The sequence below is a fragment of the Melospiza georgiana genome, chromosome 24 (genome assembly GCF_028018845.1).
Source record: "Melospiza georgiana isolate bMelGeo1 chromosome 24, bMelGeo1.pri, whole genome shotgun sequence".
Taxonomy (NCBI): domain Eukaryota; kingdom Metazoa; phylum Chordata; class Aves; order Passeriformes; family Passerellidae; genus Melospiza; species Melospiza georgiana.
The window spans coordinates 9,056,951-9,071,730 of NC_080453.1; the positions used below are offsets into that span (position 1 = coordinate 9,056,951).

At 61.7% G+C, this 14,780-nt stretch overlaps 1 protein-coding gene across 1 annotated transcript; it reads left to right on the forward strand.

The window, feature by feature from the left end:
• Nucleotides 1–571: 571 nt before the first annotated feature.
• On the forward strand, nt 572–12,555 carry LIN28A (lin-28 homolog A). The gene is made up of 4 exons (XM_058040400.1): nt 572–602; nt 1,330–1,508; nt 11,255–11,439; nt 12,342–12,555. Exons 1-4 carry the CDS (start codon nt 572–574, stop codon nt 12,553–12,555), a joined length of 609 nt encoding a protein of 202 aa, XP_057896383.1.
• The last annotated feature ends 2,225 nt before the right edge of the window (nt 12,556–14,780 follow it).

Sequence of the window (14,780 nt, forward strand, 5' to 3'; positions counted from 1 at the left end):
GGCCGCGGCTCGCAGGTGGCTCCGCTCGCGGGGAAACGCGGTGGGCGCAGCCCCGGTGCGCGGGGGTCCCGCTCCGGCCCCCCCCCGGTGTCACCTCCTGCCTTGACAGGTGGCCTCGCCCCCAAGTGCCCTAAGCGAGGGGGGGTCGGCCGGCAGAGCCCCCCCCCCGCGGCAAATCCCCGGCGGAATGTGTCGCTATTAGCGGGGGGGTTAATTAGCATCACGTGGGGACGGGATGGCGGAGCGGGGCCCGGCGCCCCCCGGCCCCGCGGGTGGGTCCTGGGGGGGGGCGGGGGCTGCCATTGTCTGCGAGAATTTGGGAGCCTTTGAAAAAACCCTCGCGCTCCCTCCCACCCCTATTGTTGGAGTGAAGATGGAGTCAAACCTCTCCCGGCTCCCTCCCGGCGGGGTCTAAGCTGGGTTTTTTGTTGGTTTTTTTTTTTTTTTTTCCTCCTTTTTTTTTTTTTTTTCCTTTTTTTTTTGGCTGGCCTGATACCCTCAAAGCTGGCCGAGGAGGAGGAGGGAGGAGGCGGTAACAGCCACAACTCGGAATTTGCAAGCGAGTGTCGGGATGGGGTCTGTTTCCAACCAGCAGTTTGCAGGTTAAGTTATATTATTGTCGCAGCCCGCCTCGGCTCCGCGATTATTAATAACGAGGGCAGAGCCGGGCTGGGGGCGCAGGGACCCCCCCGAGGCGGCCCGGGCCGTCCCGCTGAGCCCCGGCAGCGCGGCCGGGCCCCAGGCGCCTCTGCCCCGCGCAGCGCTGGGGAAAGCAGCGGGCATTTATCGGGGTTTTTACCTCCTCCAGCCCCGGATGACCCCACAAGTTTGGGGCTGTTCGGGAGCCGGGGTGGGACGGTGCGAGGGGGCGATGCTGACGGCGAGGGAGAGTTTCTCCAGCGTGGCTTGCTGGGGCCAGGGGGGTTTCGCGTTGGTGTTTTGGGGGAGTTTCCCCCCATTTTTAAAGTTTTTTAAAAATATTTTGATTTTAGAAAAATATTTTTCGTTACTCGTTTGATTTTTTTTTTTGTGTGAGCCTGGGATTTAAATTTTTTTTTTTTTTCGTTTTTAGCACTTTTGAGTGAGAAAGGGATTGAGGGGTCCCGCTGCACGCACTGCCCGGGTCGTGCTGGCAGGAGCTGCCTTCGTTTCCTGGGGTGACCCCCGTGCACACGTGGAGGCACGGCTCGCCTCTCTGTTGATTTTTGGGGCGGTTGGGGATTTTTGGGGCATTTTCCAGCAGGATTGGAGGTTCCTGTGTGGGGCGGCTGGGCCGGGGGCACCGCGGCTCCCCAGCCCCGGCTCAGCGGCTCCGCGGGTCTCTCCCAGGTGCGAAGCCGGGCGAGGAGCCGGCCGGAGACTCGCCCAAGGCCGAGAACGAGTCGCAGCCCCTGCACGGCTCCGGCATCTGTAAATGGTTCAACGTCCGCATGGGCTTCGGCTTCCTCTCCATGACCGCCAAGGGCGGCGCGACCCTGGACTCGCCCGTCGATGTCTTCGTGCACCAGGTACGGCCCGGGCTGCCGGGAGGGATGCGGGTGGGATGGGGACCCCCCGCCGGATCCCCGGGCCGGTGGAAGAGCCGGCACCGCCGCACCGGGGCTGCTCTCCGGGGACCGGCGCTGAAAGGCGATCCCGAGCCATTTCATTTGCCGTGGTTGTTGCTGAGGAGCCCCTCGGGGCCGGGGCCGCAGGTGCCCGCGGGGCCGGAGCGGGAACACCCCGGGAACGGGGGCTCGGGGAGAGGGCGGTGCTGCCCCGGGACCCGCTCCGAACCGGGCCGGGCCAGAGCGGGGACACCCCGGGAACGGCGGCTCGGGGAACAGGCGGTGCTGCCCCGGGACCCGCTCCGAACCGGGCCGGGCCAGAGCGGGGACACCCCGGGAACGGGGGTCGGGGAGGGGGCGGTGCTGCCCCGGGACCCGCTCCGAGCCGCGCACCGGCCGCTCTCCCACCGGAGCCCATCCCGGCACCGGGCAGCTCTGCCCGAGCCCTTTGTCCCGGCGCGGGTGGCGCAAAGGCGGCGTCGGTGTCCCCGCGGGTCCGTGTGACAGTGACAGTCCCGGGTGCGGGTCTGACCGCGCCGAGCGGGGACACCCACGCGTGTCCTTCCGAGGGACGCCTTGGATGAGGCGATGAGCGCCCCGGATCTCGGGGCAGGATCTGCCGGGAGATGCCCCGGGGCTGGGGAAGGGTTTGGAGATGGTGCCCGGAGCGGGGCTCTGTGTGTGCCCCGCACCTCGGGCCAGGGGGGACAGTGAGCACGGGTGTTTTTGGGGCAAACACGGGGGATTTGTGCCCATGACTGAGAGCAGCGCCGTGGTGCCGGCTCTGGGGAGCCCCCCGAGCAGCCGCCTGCAGCTCTCCACGGGCACAAAGCCCCCCAAACTGGGTCCATCCTGCGGGCTGGGAGCTCAGAACTGAGCTCTGAGCGGCTCCTGGGGCAGGGGGTCCCGGGGGTCGCTCCCTCCCTGCCCTCGAGGGCGGCTCCAAGCAGGACTGACAGGGAAACGATGGCCAGGGGAGATGCCGGTCCCTTCTGCCTTGGCAGTGGCACGGGCACAGCGCCTCGGCAGGGGCTGCTCTGCCAGGCACAGCTGGTTTTGGGGCCAAGGGCTCCCGATCAGCCGGGGAAAACAGATCCTGGCGTTCTCCGGAGAGCAAATGGGCCTTTGCATCTCAATGCGGCACAGCGGGACCCAGCGCTCCCGGGGAGCGCCTCCCGCCCCGCTCGGGGGTTTATTGCCCACCGACAGTCTGGTTTCCTGATTGCCGCTGCTCGCATTCCTGCAGGGCAGGGGAATTAGCTGGGGTGGCTCTGCCGGGAGCGTCCCCCCGCCCTGCAGGGTCCCGGTGCCCCCCGGTTCCCAAAGCCGGGGGAGCCGTGGGGTCCCAGAGATTGCAGCGTTCGGAAAATCGGGGAGCTCTGGGGAAAAGCGGCTTATTTGGGGTGGCAGAGGGGCCGGGGGTGTGGGGGCTCCCCTCACAGCAAAGGCTTTGCCCCGCCAAAGCTTTGGGCTGATGGAGAATTCTCCTCCGGGCCGGGTTTCGCCTCCTGCTCCTGTCGCTGGTGGCACAAAGTCCCTGCTCTCCTGCAGGAGCAGCCGGAGCTGCCCCCGGCGTCTCCGTCACTGCAGAGCATCTCCTTGCACGGGGAGCAGCTCACGCTGCCGCCGCGGCCGCGCTGCTTTTGGGTGGAATCGGGTCCATTTTGGGTGGAATCGGGTCCATTTTGGGTGGAATCGGGTCCTTTTGGGTGGAATCGGGTCCTTTTGGGTGGAATCGGGTCCTTGTCCCGATTCTGTCCCCACCCCGAGAGCCCGTGTCGGCCCCGCTCCCGGGGAGGGAGTCAAAAGCCACCGAAAGCCACCGAAAGCCACAGAAAGCCACCAAAAGCCAGGGGCGCAAGGCTCAGGGCTCGGTGTGCCCTGCCCAGCACCCAGCGCCCCAAACCAGCTTCGGGGCTTAACACTCCAGAGCCCCTCAAACCGCGCTCCTTCCCCTCTTCATTTACATATGTGAATGATGACCCACAGGAAGTAATTGTGGGAGAAAGAAGGGAATTGGCCTCTTTAGATCTATTAAATCACTTTATTACAGGAACCAGGTCTGAATGGCCCCTCTCGGCAGGGAGCGCGTCTCCATCTCCCTCTGCCTTTATCTGATCACAAAGAGATTAAAATCTCGGCAGGACAGGAGACTAACAGGGCTCCTCGGGGCTGCCTTTCCCTCGCATTGTGAGCTAAAAATGAGGCATTTGGGCTCAAATGCCTCCCCTGGGCACTGGAGATGGATTCATTTGGGGGCTGTGAGGAGACAGGAGGGATGAGGCAGAGCAGATCGTCCCGGGGAGGCCAAGGGCTGAGCAGCACCCCGGGGGAAATGGGGGTTTGAGGTGGCAGGAATTGGGCTGGTGGTGATGGTGAAGACCCCAAGGGTGCCGTGGTCCCCTCGGGATGCGGCTCCCGGGGTCTGAGCATCACTCCCAGGAGGGTGGATGCCTGGGAAGGCTACAGGGAAAGAGGGAAAGGAGAAAACCAGGGCTCGGTTGAGCTGGAGGTGCAGTGCTGAGCAGCAGGGCTGGGATTTGGCCGGGACCTGTGGGGACATCCCAGCACGGGAGGGGCTCCTGTCCCCTGTGATGATGGCATGGGGATGGGGATGGGATGGGGATGGGATGGGATGGGGATGGGATGAGGGGGATGGAAGTGGCCCTTGGGACGCTGCTGAGCCCACCTGGGCTGTCACCCACCTGTGCGGGTGCCACGCCGTGCATGCGGCCTGGATAATACAAATAATCATCCACGTGAGCGTGACGTGAGGCCTTTAAAAAAAAAAAATCGTGTTTGGAGGCAGCTCCATGGCTGAGCGTGCAGGAAAGGCAGGAGGGGCAGCTCCTCTGTCAGGGAGCATCACCCAGCCTTTCCCTGCTGCTTTCCTCTGAGCTGGGGCAGGGTCCGAGCGGGGATTTGGGTCGGGGGACAGGATCTGAGCTGGGGTTTGGGCTGGAACAGGATCCGAGCGGGAATTTGGGCTGAGGGGTAGCAAGGGGAGGGGGAATCCGTGGCGCTCCATCCTCCGGGGACACGGGCAATAATATCTCGCTTTTCCTGCTCCCCGTGCTCCCCCCCAGCCCGGGACCGGGGCACCAGAGGTGCGCATCCCTGGGGAAGGAAGAGATCGAGGAATCGCAGATTGGTTTGGCTTGGAAGGGACCTTTAAAGGTCATTTAGTCCAAACCCCCTGCAAGGCGCGGGGAAGTCCCGCAGAGATCGCCTGGGGTAGAAATGCTCCTTGGAATCTCTACTTTTTTTTTCTTTCTTCTTTTTTTTTTTTTTTTTTTTTTTTTTTTTTTTTTTTTTTTTTTTTTTTTTTTTGTGGTGGGAGATGGGTAGTAGCAATCTCTTTGGTTTTGTTTATTCTGTGGGTTGTTTTTTTGTTTTTTTGGTTTTTTTTTTTAAATAACCGCCGGAATGAAATTGTGTTGCGCCGCGTCCCGATGGGAAATACTGAAAGAGAGCGGCTTTATTCCACCCCTGAAACTCCCTCAAGACGCTGGCACACACAAAAAAAAAAGCCTCCTGTCTCTGTCTAAAGATTAACTGATGGCCGCAGGCACATCCCTTCCCCCAGCTCCCCCTCCCTGCCCCAGGGACAGAAAACACCCTGGAATGGGCTCCTGATAAAGCGGCCCCGATGAATGGGATCGCTCCGGGATGGAGCCCCCGCCGCCCCCCAGCCCCCGTTCCCCGTTCCCTTTCTCCTCAGAATTATCGGGATGGAGCTGGAATCACCCTGGGGAGACGCGCGGCTGCTCCGGGCCGTGCTCCTGCTTTAGGAAGGGAGCACAAAATTAACACGCAGCCACTGATCCCAATTAGCTGCCCCTGGGAAGCGCGGGAGGGTTTTGGTGGGGGAAAAAAAAATACAACCAAAGGAGCTAAAAGGATTTAGGACAGGAAACTGATGGATTAAACTCTGTGGTAGATACTTTTTTTGCCTTTTTTTTTTTTTTTTTGGTCTCCCCTCGGAATTGTTATCTAGAGTTTAATTTTACTGGCTTGTGGTGGAAAATTAGGAGCAAACATGGTTATTTTGGCAGGGAAATGTCTTTATTTTGATTTCAGCTGAGATCGGTAGGGGTCCTTGGGGATATGGCACCAGATGATGGGGAGGGAGCCACAGGAAAGGCTCGGTGGTGTTTTGTTAAATCTCTGTTTTGTTAAATCTCTGTGCTCTCCCCGAGGGCTCTGGAGGCATCGCCCTCCTTATCTCTGCACCCGGGGCTGAGCAGGAGCCCATTGCCGAGCACTGCCCGTTTGTGGGGTGCAGGAGGGAGGATTCCTGCTCCAGGCCCTCCCCAAAACCCAAACCCCAACAGCAGGGCCGTCCCTGGAGCTCCTGGCACCGGGAAATATTGGCTGTGATTTGGGGAAGATTGGCCGTGTGATTTGGGGACATTGGCCGTGTGATTGGGGGACATTGGCTGTGTGATTTGGGGGACATTGGCTGTGATTTGGGGACATTGGTGTGTGATTTGGGGACATTGGTGTGTGATTTGGGGACATTGGTGTGTGATTTGGGGACATTGGCCGTGTGATTTGGGGACATTCGCTGTGATTTGGGGACATTGGCCATGTGATTGGGGGACATTGGCCGTGTGATTTGGGGACATTGGCCGTGTGATTGGGGGACATTGGCTGTGTGATTTGGGGGACATTGGCTGTGATTTGGGGACATTGGTGTGTGATTGGGGGACATTGGCCGTGTGATTGGGGGACATTGGCCGTGTGATTGGGGGACATTGGCCGTGTGATTTGGGGACATTGGCCGTGTGATTTGGGGACATTGGCCGTGTGATTTGGGGACATTGGCCGTGTGATTGGGGGACATTGGCTGTGTGATTTGGGGACATTGGCCGTGTGATTTGGGGACATTGGCTGTGTGGTGTGGGGACATTGGCCGTGTGATTTGGGGACATTGGCTGTGTGGCTTGGGGACATTGGCTGTGATTTGGGGGACATTGGCGGTGTGGTGTGGGGGCATTGGCCGTGTGGAGTGGGGGACATTGGTGGTGTGGTGTGGGGGCATTGGCCATGTGATTTGGGGATATTGGCCGTGTGATTTGGGGGACATTGGCGGTGTGGTGTGGGGACATTGGCCGTGTGGTGTGGGGACATTGGTGTGTGATTTGGGGGCATTGGCCATGTGATTTGGGGACATTGGCCATGTGATTTGGGGGATATTGGCCGTGTGATTTGGGGGATATTGGCCGTGTGATTTGGGGATATTGGCCGTGTGATTTGGGGACATTGGCTGTGTGATTTGGGGGACATTGGCTGTGTGGTGTGGGGGATATTGGCCGTGTGATTTGGGGACATTGGCCGTGTGGTTTGGGGGACATTGGTGGTGTGGTGTGGGGGCATTGGCCATGTGATTTGGGGATATTGGCCGTGTGATTTGGGGGACATTGGCTGTGTGGTGTGGGGGATATTGGCCGTGTGATTTGGGGATATTGGCCGTGTGATTTGGGGACATTGGCCGTGTGATTTGGGGGACATTGGCGGTGTGATTTGGGGGACATTGGCTGTGTGGTTTGGGGACATTGGCTGTGTGATTTGGGGGACATTGGCTGTGTGGCTTGGGGACATTGGCTGTGATTTGGGGGACATTGGTGTGTGATTTGGGGGACATTGGCTGTGTGGTGTGGGGGACATTGGCGGTGTGGTTTGGGGACATTGGCTGTGTGATTTGGGGACATTGGCGGTGTGGTTTTGGACAGGGCTTTGCCTTTGGGGACCGGGACGATCTGGGCACAGGCTGTGGGGGCCAAGGGACATTTCCCTGTGGGATTGGGGACTCGATCACTGCTCCGAGCTGGCACAGCGCTGCCCTGCCTGCTCCGGGGGCTGTTTGCCACCAACTGAGGGCAGAAGGGCTCTGCCAGGGCTGGGCTGGGCCTGCACTGGCCACATCCAGCGGCGATGGGAGCACCCGCGGCTCGGGAATTGGGCAATTCAGCCCCAAACCCTCTCACACCCGGGCTGAGCCAAACCGGAGCCCCTGGGGCCAGGGCTGCTCCCCCGGATGGCCCTCGGGGGTCCTGGGGGGCTGAGGGGGGCCCTGGGGGCTGCCCTGTGCCCTGGAGCCGGCAGAAGGAGGGAGTGGGGACAGGGACACGGTGGCTCTGGGGACACAGGGCTGCACGGTGGGTGGGGGCACTGCAGTGGGTGCCAGCTGAGCCAGAGCTCACCACGGACAGGGTACCCCAGGGATGGGGCATGGCACCCCCGGGGGCTCAGCAGTCCCTGGGCTGCTTTTCCTGACCCTGCTCTGCAGGCTGGGGGAAACTGAGGCACGGGCCCTGCCTGCAGCGGGGCTGGGCTGCCCCAGATGCTCTGGGCAGGGCTCGGAGGTAGCCCTGGCACAGCTGGGCACTGCCAGCGCTGTTCACACAGCCGGGCTCACCCCAGCATCGCAGCCCGGCCGGTTTAATGTCCGTTTAAAGGGCTCTGCAGGGCCGAGGTGCAGCGGCCGCTCCGCCCCGGGCCCCGCTGGACACAAAGATGGTTTGATTGAGTGGCCGGGAATAAACGTCCCCTTGTGTGCGCTGGGGACAATGGTGACCCCGGGGCCGGCCGAGCCCCTCGGGAGCTGGGGGAGAGCTCGGGGGGCAGCGCTGGGTTTGGGGCGCCCACGGTGCCATCCCTGCGGGACGGGAAAGGGGATCCGAGTGTGGGAGCTGCGAGGAGGGGTTTGCCGGGCGGGAGGAAGAGGAGGGATGAAGGCACCCATGTGCGGGGGGGGGGTGGGCAGCTCGGGCGCTCACGTGCTGCGGCTTTGTCCGCCCTAAATACCCGGGGATGGATAAAGGGACGGGGAGAAGGGCAGAGGTGCCCGCTGAGGTGCCCGGGGCCGCCGGTGGAGCTGTGCCCGCTCTGCCCCCTGTCCCCCTGGTTAACTCTGGGCCCGATGGGCACAAGGAAATGCTGGTGTTGGGCTGCGCTTTCTTTGGGACGGCAAAGCTTTGTGACCCGAGCCCAGGGCCAGCCCAGAGCCCCAAACCACAGACTGAGCCCGGAGCCCCCCGAGGGACCCAGAGCCCGAGCCCAGGACCACCCCACACCCCAAAACCACAGCCACCCCCGGCACCGAGCCCGGAGCTCCCCGAGGGACCCAGAGCTTGAACCCAGAGCTTTGTGACCTCGAGCCCAGGGCCACCCCACAGCCCCAAAGCACAGCTACCCCTGGGACCGAGCCCGGCGCCCGGAGCCGATCTGGGCCCGGAGGGGGTCGCAGGGCCCGGAGGGGGTCGCAGGGCCCGCGGCCATGCCGGCCACCCTTCCTCCCCCCGCCGGGGCCTGGAACTCCTGGAATTTGGGCCGCGGGAGCGCGGCCGCCGCCGGCCCTTTGTTCTCCCGGCCGGTGGCTCCCGGGCCCGGCCCTCCCCTGCGCTCCCCCATCCCCAGCATCCCCGGCCCGCTCCAATCCCCCCCTTCCTCTCTTTATTTTTTGGGGGGGGTGTGGGTGTGCGGAGGCCTGGGAAGGCTCCGGCTTTGTGTGTGGTGTGGGACAGGGGCTCTGGGCCCCTTCCTTTCAGATGCAGGAGGTATGCAGCTAATTCAATGGGCTGCAGTTTGATTACCTATCTGATAACAGAGGAATGCCAGCAATGTGTGTGTTTTGGGAAGGGGGCAGGGGGGATGCGCGGGGACCACCGGCCACTCTGCAGCGCACATCAAAAGGCCGAAGGGGAGGAGGGGGAGAGCTGGGACGCCCCAGCCTCTGTCCCCCCCCTTCCCCGGGGAGAGGGCGTTTCCTTTGGCCTTTTGGCGGAGGGGGCTGGGGGCGCTTGTCATCCTCACCCGCTCCTGGAAAATAAATCGCTTCCCCGTCGTGTTGTGGCAGCTTCTGCCTCGTCCCTCCTCTTCCTCCCGGCGGGGCCGAGGGTGCGCGGGGCTGGGCTGCGGCGGAGGGGCGGGGGTGCCCCCGGTGGGGCTGAGCTGGGGGGCGCTGGGGAGCCCCTGGCACGGCTCGGCCTTAGCCCGGAGCTCTGCGAGTTCTCATCCCCGCAGTGTAAACACAGCTGGGCCAGCTGGGGCTGTAAACGCCCCGAGAGGAGCCACGGGAGGCGCTTGGGCTCGGCCCCCCTCCCAGGGCTGCCGGGGAGGGATGCTCAGCCCCTCCTCACCCCCAAACCCTGGGCTGCTGGGGGAATGGGGTAAATTCCCCGTGGGGAATGGGGCAGCTCCCCATTGCCCAAATCACCTCAGGCTGGGGACAGACCAGGGTGGGGACTGAGCTGAGGTGCTGGGGCTCCTCTGGGATGTGCTGAGAGACCCCTGGGATGCGCTGGTCACTGAGCTCCTGCCTGGGGGATGCTCAGCACGGGTCGCAGTGTTTGGTCACTATTTGGGGGGGTTTGCCAGGGGCTGGTGCTGCTGGCACTGCCCTGGGTGGGCACAGGGGGCTGTGACACTCTGTCACGTCCTTGTTGTCGTTTGGGACCCCAGGGCTCAGGTCTGGCTCTCCCTTGAGGCAGCAGGAGCGGGTCAGAGAGCAAAGGAGGGGCCCTGTGGCCACCCCGGGTCCCATCCCAGCAGCCAAGGGGATCCAGGGGCTGGGGGTGACTTGGGGTCTGTCCCGCCCTGGGCTGGACCCCCAGGCACAGGAAAGGAGGGAAAAGCAGCAGAAAAAGGGGGCTCAAGGGTTGCTCCTCGAGCTCTGCTGCGCTCCCATTCTCTCGAACACAGGGACATCCCGCCAGACCCTGCCAAGAGAAATTCCCTCCCAGAACCCAACAGCTCCGTTTCTCCCCTCTCTGTTTTCCCGTGGGCTGCTCCCCTGTGACTCCCGGCGGGATTCAGAGCGGGGATGGGAGCAGGCGGTGCCCGCCGGTCCCGCACGGCGCTCCCGGAGCCTCGGGAGAACGGGAGAGAACCGGAGAGCGCGCCCGTGACGGGAGCTCTCCGGCCGTGAATGGGACACGCTCCATTCATAAATGCAGGGCGGCCCAGGCGTTGGGAATCCCCAGGGCAGCAGCAGCAGCTGCTCCTCCCTCCGAACGCAGCAAATCCCCTGAATTCGCTGCTGGAGCTCGCTGTGGCTCGGGGGATGCCGAGCTGGAGCTGCTTGGGCAGAGCAGCAGGGACCTTCAGGGCACAGGAGATGAGAATTCTTGCCCCTGAGCAAAGCAAAGCACAGGGGCGATAATTCCTGCCTGCCCCCGGGATGCTCAGGGCACAAGGGGACAGAATTCCCCCCTGCCTCACCCAGCTCTGTTCCCTAAGGATTTGTTCTGCTGAAATGGACAGGGCCCTTCAAAGTGGAATGGGGTTTTCCTGTCACCTCACAACCCTCCCTTCCCAGCCTGGGTTTTTCTTGGCTGCCCTGCTTTGATTGTGTGGTGATAACCGACGTGGTGTTCCTGGAAGGAATGGGAGAAGCTCCCAGCAGTGATAATCCTGTGCCAAATGGCTGCTTAATTAATTATTGCAGGCAGTTAAAGGGCTTGAGCTGGGCTGAGCTGTGCTGAGAGAACAGTGCCAGCCTGCAGCCTCCTGGCCTTGCCACAGGGCCTGCCACTCGTACCACTGGGCAAAACCCCGAGATTCTTTTGTATTTAAAATAAGCAGAGCCAAGGGGCAGGCAGAGGGGACATTTGTAGCTCTGGTGGTGCAGGAGGGCTTTGTGCTGTGCCCGGAGAACACCCAGCTCTGTGCTGACCCCCATCTCTCCCTGCGCCCCTCCCCAGAGCAAGCTGCACATGGAGGGATTCCGCAGCCTGAAGGAGGGCGAGGCTGTCGAGTTCACCTTCAAGAAATCATCCAAAGGCCTCGAGTCCATCCGGGTGACCGGGCCCGGGGGCGTCTTCTGCATCGGCAGCGAGAGGAGGCCCAAGGGGAAGAGCCTCCAGAAGCGCAGATCCAAAGGAGACCGGTGAGGGCTGGGGCAGGGCCCGCGGGCACCGGGAGCACCCCGGGATGGGCACGGGCACCGGGATGGGCACGGGGCTGAGGCACGGGCGGTGACCCCGGGGCTGGGACAGCAGCTTCCTGCGGTGCCTAATGAGCGGCAGATGCAGCTCGGTGGGGAAGGGGCAGGGGAGCAGCAGGAGGGGCAGAGGTCAGGGACACCCCGGGCAGCCCTGCTGGGATGGGCAGTTTGTCCAGGAGCAGCCCTTCCTTGTGGGGAGGGAAGCACGGCGGGATGGGAGCCCCGGGCAAGTTTCTGGCCAGCCCTTCATCCCCCCCTCTCCCATCCTCTCCATCCTGGCTGCCTGGGGATGTCCCATCCCAGTTTTCTCAGTGGATGCTGTCCACCCCACTCAGCTGTTCCCATAAACAGGATTTTAAATTAATCAGAAAGGAACTGTGAAGGAAAAGGAAAGAGGAAAGAGTTGTGGCCGTCCTGCATGGATGCAGGATTTGAAATGGACACAGGGCAGCTCCCTCTGCTCCGGTGTGAGGGTGGCACCCCTGGCACTGTCCCCACACGATGACAGCTGGGGATGCCATCGTTCCTTGGCCTGTTCCTGGGGCAGTGTAACCCAGGAGTGGGGTTTGGAGACACAGGAGCCAGGACACTGATGGCCCCAGAGGGGTGGAACCCCCACATCCCCGTCTGTGTGTGGCTTCAGTGCAGCGGTTTGCTGCCATCTCCTGGGTACCAGCAGCACCACTGAGCCCAGCTGGCCGCGCTGGAGCTGGGGCTCTGCAGGGACCAACCCTGGGGCCACCACCCACGCCAAACACCGAGCCCAGCTCTGGCTTGTGAGCCAGCTGGGTGCCAGGCACTGTCACAGCATCCTCCCGCCTCACTCTGCTTCTGCCCTCGCCCAGGTGCTACAACTGCGGCGGGCTGGACCACCACGCCAAGGAGTGCAAGCTGCCCCCGCAGCCCAAGAAGTGCCACTTCTGCCAGAGCATCAGCCACATGGTGGCCAACTGCCCCGCCAAAGCACAGCAGTCGCCCAGCTCGCAGGGCAAGCCCGCCTACTTCCGAGAGGAGGAGGACATGCACAGCCCGGCGCTGCTCCCCGAGAGCCGCGAATGATGCGGGGGGCACGGGGGGCTTCCACCGGGGGGACGAGGCTTTGGCAAGGCAAGGGGCACCGAGGGGACAGCGAGGGCAGCGCTGGCAGCGGGGACCTGGTGTCCCTGCACACACCTTCCCCCCGCGGCCAGGCTGGGAGGAGGCCTGTTAGCATCAGGATGGCGTGTTCCAGAACAGGGGAAGGCAGCACCCCACAGGCTAAAACCCCCAAACATCCTTGGTTAATCTTTATTCCGTTCCTAAGTTAAGCCAGGCAGCTGTGTCAGGGGAGGAGGAGCAGAGGGGGAACACCCCAGGGAGGAGCTGATGGCTCCTCGCTCTCCTGAGCTGCACAGAGGCTCTGCAGGCCCATGGTGAGCTGGGGGGAACCTGCTCCTGCTCCTGCCCAGGGGAGGTGAGGGCAAGGCTGACCCGAGCAGCACCAGGGAGATGCCCGTGGGCCGGTCCCGCGGCTCCCTCTGCTCCTCGGGGCTCTCACTTCCAGGGAGGTGTGAGGATTTGTGGTTCTTCCATGGCTGTTCCATTGCTGACAGAGCAGAGCCCGGATTTGGGCTCTGTCAGGGAGGGAATGGATCCTCTCTTGGGGCTGGATAACACCACCAGTCTGTGCGCTGCGAGCTGCAGCATGGGGGAGAGCAAGCCAAAGGAAAAACATTTCATTTCCTCTAATCCTCCTCAAGTGCCAGCCCAGAGAGCACAAGGTGCTTTAAGCAGCCAGCTCTTCCCCTCTCAGGCTTCTCCCAGCCTCTGGATCGTGGAGCTGGGGACACCCCAGTGCTGGGGACACCCCTGTGCTCCTCCTGCCCACCCCACGCTGCAGACCCTGCTGCCCCTGGGGCTGAGCTTCCCCAGGGACAGGGGACGGGGCTGTCCTGGGTTAGTTCTGTCCCTGTCCCAGGTCAGTGGCTGATCCCTGTCCCAGGTTAGTGGCTGTCCCTGGCCTGGGTCAGTGGCTGTCCCTGTCCTGGGTTAGTGGCTGTCCTGGGTTAGTGGCTGCTGTCCTGCTGTCCCCCCATCCCCAGGGCCCCCCCAAGCCTTGCCTGTATTTATTGGCCCCTGTGGACCCCCCCCTGTCCCAGGAGCCCCCCAAGGCCAAGTGAAAGCTGCACTAGGACGTGCGTGAATGACGTATCTTTGGGTTTGTTTGTCGTCTTTGTTTTTGGGTTTGTTGGTCTTTTTTTTTTTTTTAATATAAATATTCTGGGTTTTGTATTTTTGTATATTTTAATCTTTAAGAAAAGAAAAGGAAAAAAAAGGAAAAAAAAAAAAAAGGAGAGAAAGGACATAATTCCTGCAATTTATTCTCAGGTATTCGAGCAATCTCAGGGATAAAAATGCCTCTGTAGCCCAGTGCTGGACAGAGAGGAGGGTTTTTTCTAACAGCACAAAGAAATGATGAAGTTTGTACTGGAAGTGTAGATCTACCTCACTGGATGTTTGCTAGGTGGGCTGACCTTTGTTGTCGAGTGTTGTCGAGCTTTTCAAATGTGTTTTTTGGTATGTTTGGGATTTGTTTTCTCTTTAACTGTATTGTAGTGGTGTCTTTCCCCTCCCCATGCACTGGTGGAGGTGTTTGGGTCTGTGGATTGTGTGTGGGGATGGAGGAGCCAGGCAGTGCCGCGGGCAGGGAACAGGGAACGTGGGCATTGAGGGGGATGGAGAGCAGCCCCAGCTGCTCCCTGCCCTGCTCCAGTAGTTTAGGGTGAGGTGGTGGTCTCTTCTTGGGAGAGGGGGGAAGGGCTTTTTATTTTTTTGTCTAGCAACGGGATCTGTACAAAACTGCTTCAGGAAAACAGCTTTAGTCTGACGGGGTAAATGCAATAGAGCCTTGGAGGGGGGGGGCTCTGGGCCTCCCCCCGGCACCTCGGCTGTGCCAGGGAAACTGCTGCCCCCAATCCCTATTATCTACCCCCAATCCCTGTATCTGCCCCCTCAATCCCTGTACCTGCCCCCAATCCCTGTGTCTGCCCCCCTCGTCCCTGTATGTGCCCCCCTAATTCCTGTATCTGCCCCCAAATCCCTGTATGTGCCCCCAAATCCCCGTATGTGCCCCCCTAATTTCTGTATCTGTCCCCTCAATCCCTGTATCTTCCCCCAATTTCTTTCTCTGCCCCCCTCGTCCCTGTATCTGCCCCCTCATCCCCCTCTACCCTCAGGGATCCTGCAGGACCTTCCCCGCCTGCTCCCACATTAATGGTTTGGTGATTTCCCTGTCAGATGTCTCG

Excerpts from the sequence above, each read along its gene's own strand:
- LIN28A (XM_058040400.1), top strand. The coding sequence starts at position 572 with ATGGGGTCTGTTTCCAACCAGCAGTTTGCAG. Across the intron at positions 603-1,329 it reads TTCCAACCAGCAGTTTGCAG|GTGCGAAGCCGGGCGAGGAG; the intron begins GTTAAGTTATAT and ends GGTCTCTCCCAG. Across the intron at positions 1,509-11,254 it reads TCGATGTCTTCGTGCACCAG|AGCAAGCTGCACATGGAGGG; the intron begins GTACGGCCCGGG and ends GCCCCTCCCCAG.